Consider the following 12,909-nt stretch of genomic DNA (forward strand, 5'->3'; position numbering starts at 1 on the left):
GAAGTGGCAAGTTTTCCCCGGAGTACAGCAATGGCTGTGCCCCCCGCCCGTACCACCACGCCTGCAGGGGTTATAAAAATATAAATAAACAATGGTGGAGGGGAGTGGGTATGTCGAAAAAAACAAAACAGAGAGGGGCAGAGGGACAGGCACTCACTGCTGGGTGTTGCTCACCCAGGCTGTGTGCAGAAAAAGCAGCAAAAGTAAGCAAAAGACTAGCGATACATCGGAGGTCCCCAGGAATAGTGTTCCAAAGATTGGGGTGGTGGGGCTACCCGGTCCAATTTGGTATACTCAGTTGTAATGCGTATAAAGTCATGTCAGTGTATGGCTATGTCAGTTTCACATGTTCTCTTCCACAAGACAATGACTAGATGCAGGACTGTATGATTAAAAAATGTCACATTAGACGTCCCACACAAGTCCTCTGTATTTTTTGCAATGTGCTTATATGGCTTACCATGACTTTTTCTACTGAGAAGTCCTCATCTGAAGCTGCTTCAGAGACCAGAATAGATGAAGTGCTCCCTGAGGCATCAAAAAGCCTTCAGAGTCAGGATACCGGACTCAAACTTTAGATGGTTACTTATGCCAAATAAACCACAGTGTTTTGAGCTCAATCATTTACAAACATAGGTGTTTTGCATGAGGGCAGAACAGCATTGCCTTTAGTTCTCAGGGCTGTGGGGGCTGGTGGCTCTCAAATACAGCCCCAAGTATTTGGAATGCTATCCTGTCGATTCGGGGGTGGGGGGGCTACAGATTTTCTAGCTATTTTGTGTGAATTGTAAGACTTTAGCCCGAGAGAATGCGCTGATTGTGATTTTACTTTTTTTGCTGACATGGTGGTGGTGTTATAACATTTACAAAAAATACACTATCAAATATAAAATGCGGGTGTGGTGTCCTCGTAATCTTGAAATGAAACAGAGAGGCATCACTTGGCCATCGGAAGATAAGGATTACAAACAACAAACCCATCAAACTACAATAATTCAGTACATTGCTGACACAGTTTATAACATGGATATATTAAGTGTGCATGCACACAGACACACACCCACAGACACCCCCCCCACACACGTGACACATGTACTTGGGTTGAGCCATTATTCTGACCACTCCTTACCACTTAATCTTAGGTGATACTTACGGTACCATTTAAGGTTGGTTAAACCACTCACGTTCACAGCATCGATTAGAAGGTCTGCAGGCATTGTGGGAAAATACGCATTCTAAAATAAAATATAAATAAAGAAATTGGGTACAATCAATTTACAACCTGATACCAATATAAAACACAATTGTTCACTCACACTAAAGCAACGAAAGCTAAAACATATGAATGTGTCTGAAGATGGGATAATTGCGGACACTAGAACCAGTTTCCCATGTTTGTACCTGCATATTTTCTGGAGAGAATGCAAAATTCTTCAGAGGTTCCAGGATAGGGTTCCGTCCGCAGAGCAAGACAGCAGCAGTGTGTACTAGCATTTCAATCACTGTGCTTCTAGAGCTGGGCAGACCCGGGGAAACACTCAGTGTTGGATGGTCATTGGCCACGAGTGACAAGGCAAACTCCTTCAGGTTACGAGACTCCAAAACTCTGGATTCCTGGATAAATTGGCTGACAACTTCACATTGCTGAAGAAGGAAAGCGCAAAGTGAGGAACTTACATATGGCCAAACAAATTGAATCAACTAATAAGCATTGACTGCATTTAGAAACAAAACCTAAATTATAGATATCAGTAATAACTCAAATTGTAAAATTTTAATACCATTTGAACATTTGAATTAAAAAAAGATCACAACAAACTCTTCAACCTGGTCTTTTGATGAGCATTGGCGGGAAAATCGTAATGACACGGACACCCATATTTGCAGATGAGGAAGGAGTGCCCAACCTTTCAGGTCTTGTTGAAAAATATGTGGTGCCTCACAAACTTTTCACTAATCCAGGGATTTCATCCCTTCTCCCCAATGGGGAGCCATCCCCTTTGGGACTAGGGAGGTGAGCCTGCTAAACTTTACCCCTGGGGACAGGGAAAGCAGGATCTCAGTGGGGTTTACTGACCCTTGGAGAACAAGGAGTCCCCAAATAGGGTCTCTTAATATTCCCTTAGCTGAAAAATCTAATGTTTTTACAGGTTATATCGGGATTAAAGAGAACAATAATATGCAAGTTCCTTTAGCCATGGCTGCTATGTTTTTGGACCCCTTAAGGCGAACGGCAGTGTCCGACTCAGAAACAGGAGGTTGTCCAATCGCGCCACAGCCTTGAGTTTAAAGGACTTGTGGGAGCAACCAAGAGAGAGAAGGAAGCCCTGCGGACCGAGCAGCAGGAAGAAATGTCCCACAGTCAGCATGTAGAGCCGAGGATCTCCAAGACCTGTGTAACTCTGATCTCCCCTATGCCGTCCCCAGTCATGGTGGGTCAACCCCGCCTGAAGAGGGGATCAGGCCACGGCCAAAGCTTGCCAAATAGCACCCGCAACCCACGACCCACGACACAGAAAAACCATTGCACACCGATGGGAGTAGCCCACCACACCAAGGAGATGGAGAATGCCAACCAGCAATCAGAGATATATTTCCGCAACTGCCGAAGAGACCGCCTGCCCGGAGGAACACCACTGCCGCAAACCAAGGTACGCAGTTGTTCCAGGCCTCTGGGTGGCAAGGATGGGCCATGCCCCAAGCGAGAGTGAAAGACAGGGGCCCAAGCTGGGATGACATAGAAAGAGCCGCAAGTCAGGGTGAGTGAGAAAGAGCCCCAAGCAGGAGTGATCGGGAAAGAGCCCCAAGCAGGAGTGAGCGAGAAAGAGCCCCAAGCAGGAGTGAGCGAGAAAGAGCCCCAAGCAGGAGTGAGCGAGAAAGAGCCCCAAGCAGGAGTGAGCGAGAAAGAGCACCAAGCAGGAGTGAGCGAGAAAGAGCGCCAAGCAGGAGTGAGCGAGAAAGAGCGCCAAGCAGGAGTGAGCGAGAAAGAGCGCCAAGCAGGAGTGAGCGAGAAAGAGCGCCAAGCAGGAGTGAGCGAGAAAGAGCGCCAAGCATGAGTGAGCGAGAAAGAGCGCCAAGCATGAGTGAGCAAGAAAGAGCGCCAAGCATGAGTGAGCGAGAAAGAGCGCCAAGCAGAGTGAGCGAGAAAGATCGCCAAGCAGGAGTCAGCGAGAAAGAGCTTCATGTCAGGGGTGAGGGAAAAAGAACCACAAACAGGGCGTAGAGAAATACAGTGAATATTGACTAATATAAAATACCAAAATGAAAATATAATGAAATTATAATAACGAAAAAATACTGATTTAAAACAAACATATATATATGTGGGGATGGGAAAGGGGATAAAAGGGACAGGGGTAGGGTTTACAACAAAAAGAAATTGGGGGATTGGGAGGGGAATCCACCAAATAAAAAAATGTATAAAATAAAACCAAATCAGTATTTTTTGTTATTCTTTTTTCGTTATAATTTAATTAGTTATTTTTTCATTAGTTATAAAAAAATGTGGAACCAGAAAAAAAAAAACAAGCCGGGGTGAGAGAGAAAGTAACCCAAGCAGGCGTAGAAAAAGGCACCGGTCCCCTTTATTCGCCGTTTCTTTGTGGAAAGGTCCTTCTGATGATTAACTCTGCGTGCCAAACCAGGTTTGGTCCCTTTCTTTGTGAGCTTTTAGCAGGCTTCAGTACTGAAGTCCGCCCATGGCATCTGAGTGTCTGGGGTGGGCAGGAAGTGAGGGAGGTGCCCGAAACTCCCTGTGCTTGGTCTCCTAGGAGACCCAAATGCACTATGGCGTGATTGGCTCGCTGGCTGACTGTCCGGCAAGGACAGCCACCCGGCTGAGTGAGTGATAGCTAGGAGAATACTGTTTAAAAGGAGAGTCTCCAGGACTGGAAGACAGAGTTGACCACTGGAACGAAAGAACCGAAGACGAGCTGGAAGAGGACGGCTGCTGCAACCACTGGACCGTTGGTTTGCCCGGTGAAGCCCTGCTGCAACTCCGAATTGCCAGATCTTCATTCGACAGAGAAGCACCTTCAAGGACGGCTTCTTCCTTTGAGTTGGTGGGACCAATCAACTCAGTAAACGCCTGGATACCACTCTAAGAGCTGGTTAAGGTTAACCAGGGATAAGGACACCTGTTTGTGTTTGGAAGCCACAGCTACTTGAGCTGAAGTAACGCCATTTCATTTGCTCCGACGACGATCCTGTGCAGTGCAGGAGTCCACCGACGTCCTCCCTCTTGTCCCCACGACTGAGACTCAGGAACAGAGAGATCTGCAGGAACTGCCAGGAACCAACGTCTTCAGCTACATCTTTTTGCTTCACTTTAAGGTACTGTGCCATCCGGTTGAGAGATCCTGACTCTTGCAGTGAAAGTTTGTGAAACCTTCCCAATTTGCAGGCCTAATCAGCTTGTGACCCAGCATATCATTCGCTTTTATCTAAACTACTTCTAAAACTTTTACAAAGACCTCCCCATCTGTACCAGAACTGTGCTGTCCTATCCAAGAACACTAGACTATTTACTTTGGCCTGGCCTATTGAATTGAACTGACCTTCCTGGTACATTGCACCTTTACATTGTCTGAAAGAAGTATTTTCTAACCCCTTGTACACACCTATGCCTTTTTATTCCTATTCAAAAGTATAGAAAGTGCCATTAAGCTCCTTGTTAGGCAGAAACCTGTGCAGTTCCCTCCGGGACCACTGCAAAAGATTTAAGACTACAGGTGTTGGCAGTAAACCCACTTGGTAGCAGTCTGCACCACACAGATTCACTGTGGTAGCTGTGGCTGAGCAGTCAGACTTCCCTCAAGAAGAGTTAGGCAGTATGTGAAGTATACATAATAGGCATTCAGACACAATAGCACAAGCAGACACGGACAAGAGCTTTTGGTATCAAAAAGGTATATAATTATTTATTTAAAAAGACACACCATTAGAAACACTTCAGCACTATAATTGTAAATCACTTCAAAAACACTGTTAATATACTAGGTACTCCGCAAATTTCCCTATCAGACAAGTCTTGGTTAACACCACTTATTTCCAACCAGAGGTGAGCGCTTAACGAAAGATGGCACTCTGATAGGTTAACGAAATTGGGAGGGAAAAAAGGCAGAACTTAGGAAAAGTACACAACACACAGACTTTAGGGAAGCAAAGGCAAGGCAAGAAAAGGTTGAGTCTAACGGTGGCCAAAGTCCATAGGCCGGGCCCGCTCTTAGAGAGAGTTAGGCGCAAATATGTCCAAGATCACACGGATTAGACAAAGTCAAAAGTCTTCCAAAACGTTCTCAAAGTAAGCAGTGAACTTTTAGAAAAGATAAGTTAGGGTGTCCCAGGCTAACCAGGATCGAGAGCCGAGGGCTAAAACTACCTCGTACAATCGGTTGCAGGGGAAGCCAGGCGGAACACAGTACCTGAAGTGGAAAGGATCCTCCAGCCGGGGCAGACGTTCCTGGTAGTGGGTGCAAGTCGCGGCGTCGTCTCGAGGAAGAACTGATCTCGACGAAGAGGACGGATGAAGGTCGTTGCACTACCAGGGATGAGGCCAGCCGCGGAGTTTACCCAGCCACAGGGTACAACCCTTCTTTTCGCGGTGGTAGTCAAAAGTGGTATTCCGGCTACCAAAAGTGCTGGGCACAGGTAGGGCAGACACGAGATGGTCCCAGGGGCGAAAAGGGGGAAGAAACTGGTTATCCCCACCAGTCAAAGGAAGGAGACTCTCCGGACGGGAGATCTCCTCTGTCGTTGGGAGTGGAGAGTCGGTTCAGCAGGGTTCCGCTGGTGGCGTCGTCGTGGCAGGTCGGCTCAGCAGCTCCCTCGTCGGATTCTTAGGTCCTGTGGCAACTTCTGAAGAACCAGTCCCAAAGGCCCTGCTTTTATGCAGCAAACCCCCATTCATACAGCCCAGCTGTCACTCAAACATGCTAAGTGGTGAGCGGGGTGGCTCACCACTTGGGCCAATCACACCAGAGTGCGACATGAGTTGGCAAGGCAACTCAGTCCAGGGTGCCTAAACCCCCTCCCACACCCTCTGTGGTACCCAGACAGAATGGCACCACTGTGGTGGGCTTCTGTGCAGAAGCCCGCCAAAAGTGGAACAAAGGGCTCAACGTTGGGTCAGAGTCACAGAAGAAAACACCTATGCCATTTTAGAACCGAGTTTCGGCAAAAATTACCAACCGGAGAATTAATAATAAATAAATAAACCGGTGGTATGTTCGAGGCTACCATAATTAAATAAATAAAGGTATTAGCCTAAAACAATGGGAAATCCCATAGGGAAATATTTGCGGTTGAATATTTCAAGTAGTATCCACTGCCACCAGCCAAAACTCGATCAGGGGGGACGGAGACGTGCCCCCTCGAACAACAGACCCCGGGGCAATCGAATTGCCCCGACCAGTACGTCCACAATAAGATGGTTTGTACTGGTTCTGTTGAGAATTTAAGACTAGTAAAGTCAATGGTGACTTTACAGACCCAGAAAGACAGTAGTCAGTCCCAGGGTGTGGAGTCTATGTTTGGGGGTCACTATGACACCCCTGTGTTACTGCACGGAGGGTGCGGTGTAACACACATCACCAAAACACATGAAGCCCTATGGAGTAAAAGACCCCATAGCCCATAAAACACATTTCTAATCAAGGAACACACTCAAATCATGCCCAAGAGTGAGGGTGAAAGAGTCTCACTCTTGGCAGGAGAGAAAAAATAAACCCCAAAAATCCAGCAAAGCTGCTGGGGGACTCACTAGGTTAGGAAATTCAGCCTAAACAGAGAATTCTCCCCAACACTCCTTTTTCAGGGGAGCTCAAACTGTCCCTACAACAACTTAGAGTTTTTTGCTGTAGTATATTGGTGTTTAATATTGGGTTGATTTCTACTAGTGAATGTTTTCCAAATGACAGTGTAAATAAATGTTTAAGTATTTTTTACCAAGAAACCTTCAGTGTAAGTGTCCACTTGAACCACTGCGATTGTGATACTTCAGTGTAACTTCCTTCTACTGCTCACATTCCCTCTTGAGATAAGCCTGGCTGCTCAGCTCGCTACCAAGAGTGTGGTACAGACCTATACCAAATGTTGGTTTTTGCTTACACCTGTAGTCCTAATTGTGTGTGGTATTCCCAGAAGGTACTGCCTGATATTCTGCCTAACAGGGGGGATAAATCCCCCCCCCCACAATTTGAGGTGGGGGATATAAGGGCATATGTCCCCCCAGAATCTCTTGTGCACAGATGGTACACTGCCACTGTATTCTGCTGCTGCACATAATTCCTGGCTCAGCCAGGAATGGCTGCCAGTGCCGGGCACAGGGCCATCACAAGGGGGGTGCAGGAGGGGTAAACTGCCCCAGGCCTCACACTTGGGGGGGTGGGGGCCTTGCGGCATATTCAACGACAGACCGTCATTCCAAGCCTATAGAGGCCCTGTGAATGCTGTCTAATGGAGCTCTGGCAATGCTGGGCGAGCTTAGACGCTATTGGACAGTGGCCGATCTTTTGGCTTGACAGGTTTATATCCCTGATATATGATAAATTACTCACTGTAGTGACTAACGTACTCTTAGTCCATAGTCCCCTTTCCTCCATACTGTATGGGCGTCCCTTCCACCAGAAAAAATACCTTCTTCCCCTTTAAATTTAGAGGCGCGCAGGGGCACGGCCCAGGGAGCATGAGCTGCCCTGATTCGGCCCACCGGCACCACACCTCAGTCCCCATTGACGCGTCGACAATATATTTAACTTTGCCTGATCACACCAGTATTATTAAGGTTCCCATTGACGCGTCGACAATATATTTAACTTTGCCTGATCACACCAGTATTATTAAGGGGGAGGTTGGTGGGACGTATGGAGGAAAGGGGACTATAGACTAACAGTACGTTAGTCACTACGGTGAGTAACTTATAATTACTCTTACGTCCGTCCCCTTTCCTCCATACTGTATAGGTGATTACAACTGATTGTAGCACCAGAGTGGAGAGGAGATCCTGCTTAAGCAAATAGGTTTCTGAGAACCACCTGTCCGAATGCTGCATCAGATCTAGAGCTGGCATCTAAACAGTACTGCTTGCAAAAAGCTGAGGGAGAGGCCCATGTGGCCGCCCTGCTTATGACTTGCCAAGGGAAATGGCACTGGAATGCGATGCTTTGGCCCTGACTGCGTGGGCATGCATGTTGGCCAGGAGCGGATCGTGCTGGCCCTCGTACGCTTCTTTGATGGCAGAGACCATCCAGCGGGATATGGAAGCCTTCGTGGCCCGATGGCTTGGCCTCGAGCCGCTGAAGGTGACGAATGCCAGGATGCGAACTGGGAGCACTTCAGGTGGCAAAGAGATCCACTTTGGGGGAAACCACCTATTGAAGATCTCCTGAGTAACGAGGTAGTTTAGCTGCCACTCGTAATTGTCCACTCCCAGCCTGCTGAGCCTGTCGTCTACAGGTTGGATTCCCCCGGGAGGTGGACAATCGAGAGGTAAATGTCATTTTCCAGGGCACATTCCCACATGCTGATCGCCAGGTCTGCACAGCGGAGGAGATCTGGTGCCTCCCTGCTTGTTGACGTAGTACATGCTGGTCGAGTTGTCTGTCTGGATGAGGACAACCTTGCCCTTGAGAAGTGGTAGGAATGCTCTGAGTGCTAGCCAGATGGCGTTCAATTCTAACCAATCGATGTGGTATTCCTGCTCTTGTCGAGTCCAGGTGCCGTGGACCGAGAGATTATCCAGGGTGGCTCCCCAGCCTTCGAGCGAGGAGTCTGTGGTGATGGTGGCCTGTGGAGAAGGCGGCCGGAAGGGCTTGCCCGTATGTAGGTTGCAGTCCCTGGACCACCAAGTTAGGTCCGGGTGGAGAGATGGAGGAACGTTGATCATTTCGGATTGAGAGCCTCGCTCCTGACTCCATGAGGCCGCGAAGTGCAGCTGAATCCTTCTCATCCTTAGTCTTGTGTGTGGGACGGCTAGCAGAACCGTCTCTAGTAGACCCAGGAGATGTTGATCCCACCAAGCCGAGGGCACCTCTCTGCTGAGGAAGTGGACGGCGACCCTCTTGATGGACGAGATCTTGTCTTCTGACGGGAATACCTTCTCGGAGCATGTGTCCCAAATGAGTGCCAGGAACGTCAGTCTGCGTAGGGATCAGCTGTGACTTCTTGAGATTGAGCGAGAAGCCCAAGTCATGCAGTGTGTTCATAAGGGCATGGGACGAGTGGTGAACCGCCTCCGGAGATGTAGCTCTGACGAGCCAGTCGTCGAGGTATGGAGAGATGTGGAGGCCCTGCTGTTCAGACTTGATGGTCGTGCAGATTATAGAACCTCCGTTCCCAAGTACCACAAGGGAAGATAACATAACTGCCCGTGCAGTCTTTGAGGCCACAGGTGTACAGTGCTGTCAGACTGGAACCAGGAACGCCGGCAGGACCCCCCCGACCACTACAAGGCAAACAATGATATTAGACAATGGCAATGCAATCCAATCAGGGCAGTAGAGAAGACCCACAAAAAGGCTTACCTAATCGGGGTGGGTGGAAACCCTGGGTGGAATACTGGGGCAGGGGTCAGCAGATAACCGGCGGCAGCAGAAGACAGGCAGGAGTTAAGGAGCACTCTGGATGAAATGCACACACCTGACCCAGCAGGGAACAATGGCCAGAAGTCAAGAACAGGAAGATCCACAGGCAATCCAATAAGCAGTCCAGGGTCAGGAACCAGGAGATCGCGTTAGTTCCAGGGAAATCCAAAATCAATAATCAGGTGACAAGGCCAGGGGTCGAAAGTTCCAGGAGAGACAAAACCAAGCGACATATCCAAGGAGAGGCAAAGGAGTCCGTAATGACAGTCCGCGGTCAAAGTAAGCGCAGGAATTCAAGATAACGAAACGCCAAACAGGACTTGCAGGAAGCAGCTGTGAAGCGTTGTTTGCGTGTCTGTTCGGTCCTTTTTGACTGTAAGGACTGAACACATGACTTGAGTCACGTGACGTGTGCTCCGTGTCACGTGTCCTCGTTGGCAACAGGAGTCACTTCCTGGTCACATGATGTGGAAACCTCTGCGCACCCAAACGATGCAGGTGTCCATGGCACAACGTTCGAGACCACCACGGCAACTGCCAATGGAGGAAGGGACACAATGATCCCGGACAGCTACCCAGGCCCGTCCTCTGGGTGTGCCGGGTCCGGACATTCAACTGCTGCCGTCGGGTATGCGAAGGCGCTGGGGATTTGAAGGGGAGGAGATGGGCACCTGAGGGGGAACCGGGTTTATGAGAACGGGGATACATGGCAGGGGACGTGACAGACTCCCCCCCCCCAAAGGCCCACGATTCCGTGGGCTGGAAGGGTGATCCGGATGGAAACTGGCAACCAACTGAGGGGCATGGACATCCTGAGAGGGAACCCAGGAGCGATCCTCGGGACCATAACACAGCCAGTCCACAAGGTACTGCAACCGCCCCCTACAGAGGCGTGATCCCAGAATGGCACTGACCTCAAACACAACGGGGGACCCCACAGAAACCGGAGCAGGAGAGGAAACAATACGAGTAGGGTCAGGGCAAAGCTTGAGCAGGGAGGTATGGAATACCGGGTGGATGCGCCAGGTAGAGGGGATAGTAAGGCGATAAGCCACAGGGTTCAGGACTTTGGACACCTGATCGGGACCCACAAATCGAGGGAGGAGTTTACGGCACCCAGGGATGTGTAAATGGCGAGAGGTTAACCAAACCCGCTCCCCCACGCGGTATGCAGGGGCATCCACCCACTTCCTGTCAGCAGCCGCTTTCATAGATGACTGGGCCTCCCGCAGACGGATGAGGGTCTGGGCATAGACCGTGACAAGATCATGGGCACAGGCATTGGCGGCAGGGGTACTGGAAGGGTTAAAATCAGGAAACGTAAGAGTACGAGGGTGCTGACCATAAAGGGAGTAAAACGGGGAAAAACCAGTGGAGGAATGTAGGGTATTGTTGTACGCGAACTCTGCAAGGTGTAACAAACTAAGCCAGGTGTCTTGGTACTGGAGGGACAGGCAACGTAAGTACTGCTCCAACGCCTGGTTCACCCTCTGTCTGCCCATCGCTCTCAGGATGGTAGGTGGAGGAGAACCGAGCATCGATGCCAAGAAGTTTGGTAAGGGCCTGCCAAAAACGGGACGTGAACTGAGATCCGCGATCTGACACTATAACCTGTGGCAAGCCGAAAAGACAAAAGACCGACTTGAAAAACATCTGAGCCAGTGTGGGAGCAGAGGGGATTCCAGTACAGCGCACAAAACTAGCAATCTTGGTGTAGGAGTCTACCACTACCCATATCGTGTCAAACCCTGCGTACGAGGCAAGTCCATAATCAGATCCATCGAGACCATATGCCAGGGCATCGGGGGTATCGGCAGGGGTTGAAGCAGCCCTAGTGTGCGACCCCTGCGTGACTTACACTGAGCGCACACCGAACAAGTGTTCACGTAGTTTTCTACATCGCGTCTCATCGACGGCCACCAGCACCAACGTTTGAGTAGGTCCAATGTACGTCGTTGCCCTGGGTGACCGTTGATGGCAGCGTTGTGAGACCAATCCAGTGCCTGGTTACGGGTGTCACTCGTACAAAAGGCACTCCGTCCTGGAAGACAGGGTCCCACTCCGTCAATGCGTGGGGATGAAGTGAGACCCATTGGCGTATAGTGGATAACATGGGTTGTGATGGAGTACAAGCACAAACTACATGCCCCTGTTCTAGCAATGTGTCTGGAAAAGATGGGAGCGACACCCCCCCTGGCGAACGGGACAGAGCGTCCGCCTTTCCGTGGACCACCCCCGGCCTATGTTTGATCAAAAAGTCAAACTGCAAAAAACAGATGCCAACGCACTTGCCGGCTGTTCACGCATTTTAGGGAGGCTAGATCTTGTAGATTTTTATGATCAGAATACACGACGGTTTGGTGTTTCGCCCCCCAGAAGGTGATGCCTCCAGACCTGAAATGCATCCTTGATGGCAAGGAGCTCTTTCTCAGTGACCGTATAATGCGAATCGGTCGGCGTGAATTTAGCCACTGGGTGTAAGTGGCCCGTCGTTGGGCAAGGTTGAGAAAGGACTGCAAATAGTGCAAACGACGATGCATCAGCTTCTACGATGAAAGGGAGCTATGGGTCTGGGTGTTGGAGGACTGGAGCTGTGGTGAAGGTGTTTTGAGGGTATCAAAGGCTGCCTGGTGGTCAGGAGACCAGCGGAAGGGAAGCAGAGGACTGGTCAGGGCTGTCAAAGGGGCAACAATAGAAGAGAAATTAGCGATAAAACGCCGATAAAAGTTGGCAAATCCTAGGAAGGACTGTAGTTGCTTGAGGTTCGCCGGAACAGGCCAATACGTGATTGCACGGATCTTAGACTCATTCATAGCCAGTCCCCCTGGAGATATATGGAATCCCAGAAACTCTACTTCCTTTGTATGAAATGGAACTTTTCGGGTTTGGCAAACAATGCGTTCTTACTGAGTCAGGATAGTACTTCTCTGACGTGAAGGATATGTTCCTCCACGGAGGGGGGAAATACAAGAATATCATCCAGATATACAACAACATAGGTGTCCAGAATATCGCTGAACACATCGTTTATGAAGCGCTGGAAGGTGGCCGGGGCATTACATAAGCCGAAGGGCATCACGGTATATTCAAACAAGCCTTGGCGAGTGCAGAATGCAGTCTTCCACTCGTCCCCTCTACGCATACAAATCAGATTGTATGCCCACCGAAGGTCCAGTTTGGTGTAAATGGATGCATGCGTTAGCTTGTCTAAGAGGGTGGAAATGAGAGGAATGGGGTAGCGGTTCTTGATTGTGACAGAATTCAGCCGCCTGTAATCCACACAGGGGCGAAGATCCCCTTCCTTTTTCGGGACGAAAATATGGGGCTT

General features: G+C 49.4%; 1 protein-coding gene across 3 annotated transcripts in view; it reads right to left on the reverse strand.

The window, feature by feature from the left end:
• Positions 1-12,909, reverse strand: part of RNF213 (ring finger protein 213) — a 3,248,263-nt gene that overhangs the window by 615,357 nt on the left and 2,619,997 nt on the right. For all 3 annotated transcript variants that reach the window (XM_069655189.1, XM_069655190.1, XM_069655188.1), the window contains 2 exons: positions 1,402-1,644; positions 1,154-1,235 (listed from right to left, as the gene is read on the reverse strand). In XM_069655189.1, coding sequence (XP_069511290.1) covers positions 1,154-1,235; positions 1,402-1,644 — 325 coding nt within the window. The remainder of the gene's footprint in view (positions 1-1,153; positions 1,236-1,401; positions 1,645-12,909) is intronic.

This window comes from Ambystoma mexicanum, chromosome 3q (genome assembly GCF_040938575.1).
Source record: "Ambystoma mexicanum isolate Mex_15411 chromosome 3q, UKY_AmexF1_1, whole genome shotgun sequence".
NCBI lineage: Eukaryota > Metazoa > Chordata > Amphibia > Caudata > Ambystomatidae > Ambystoma > Ambystoma mexicanum.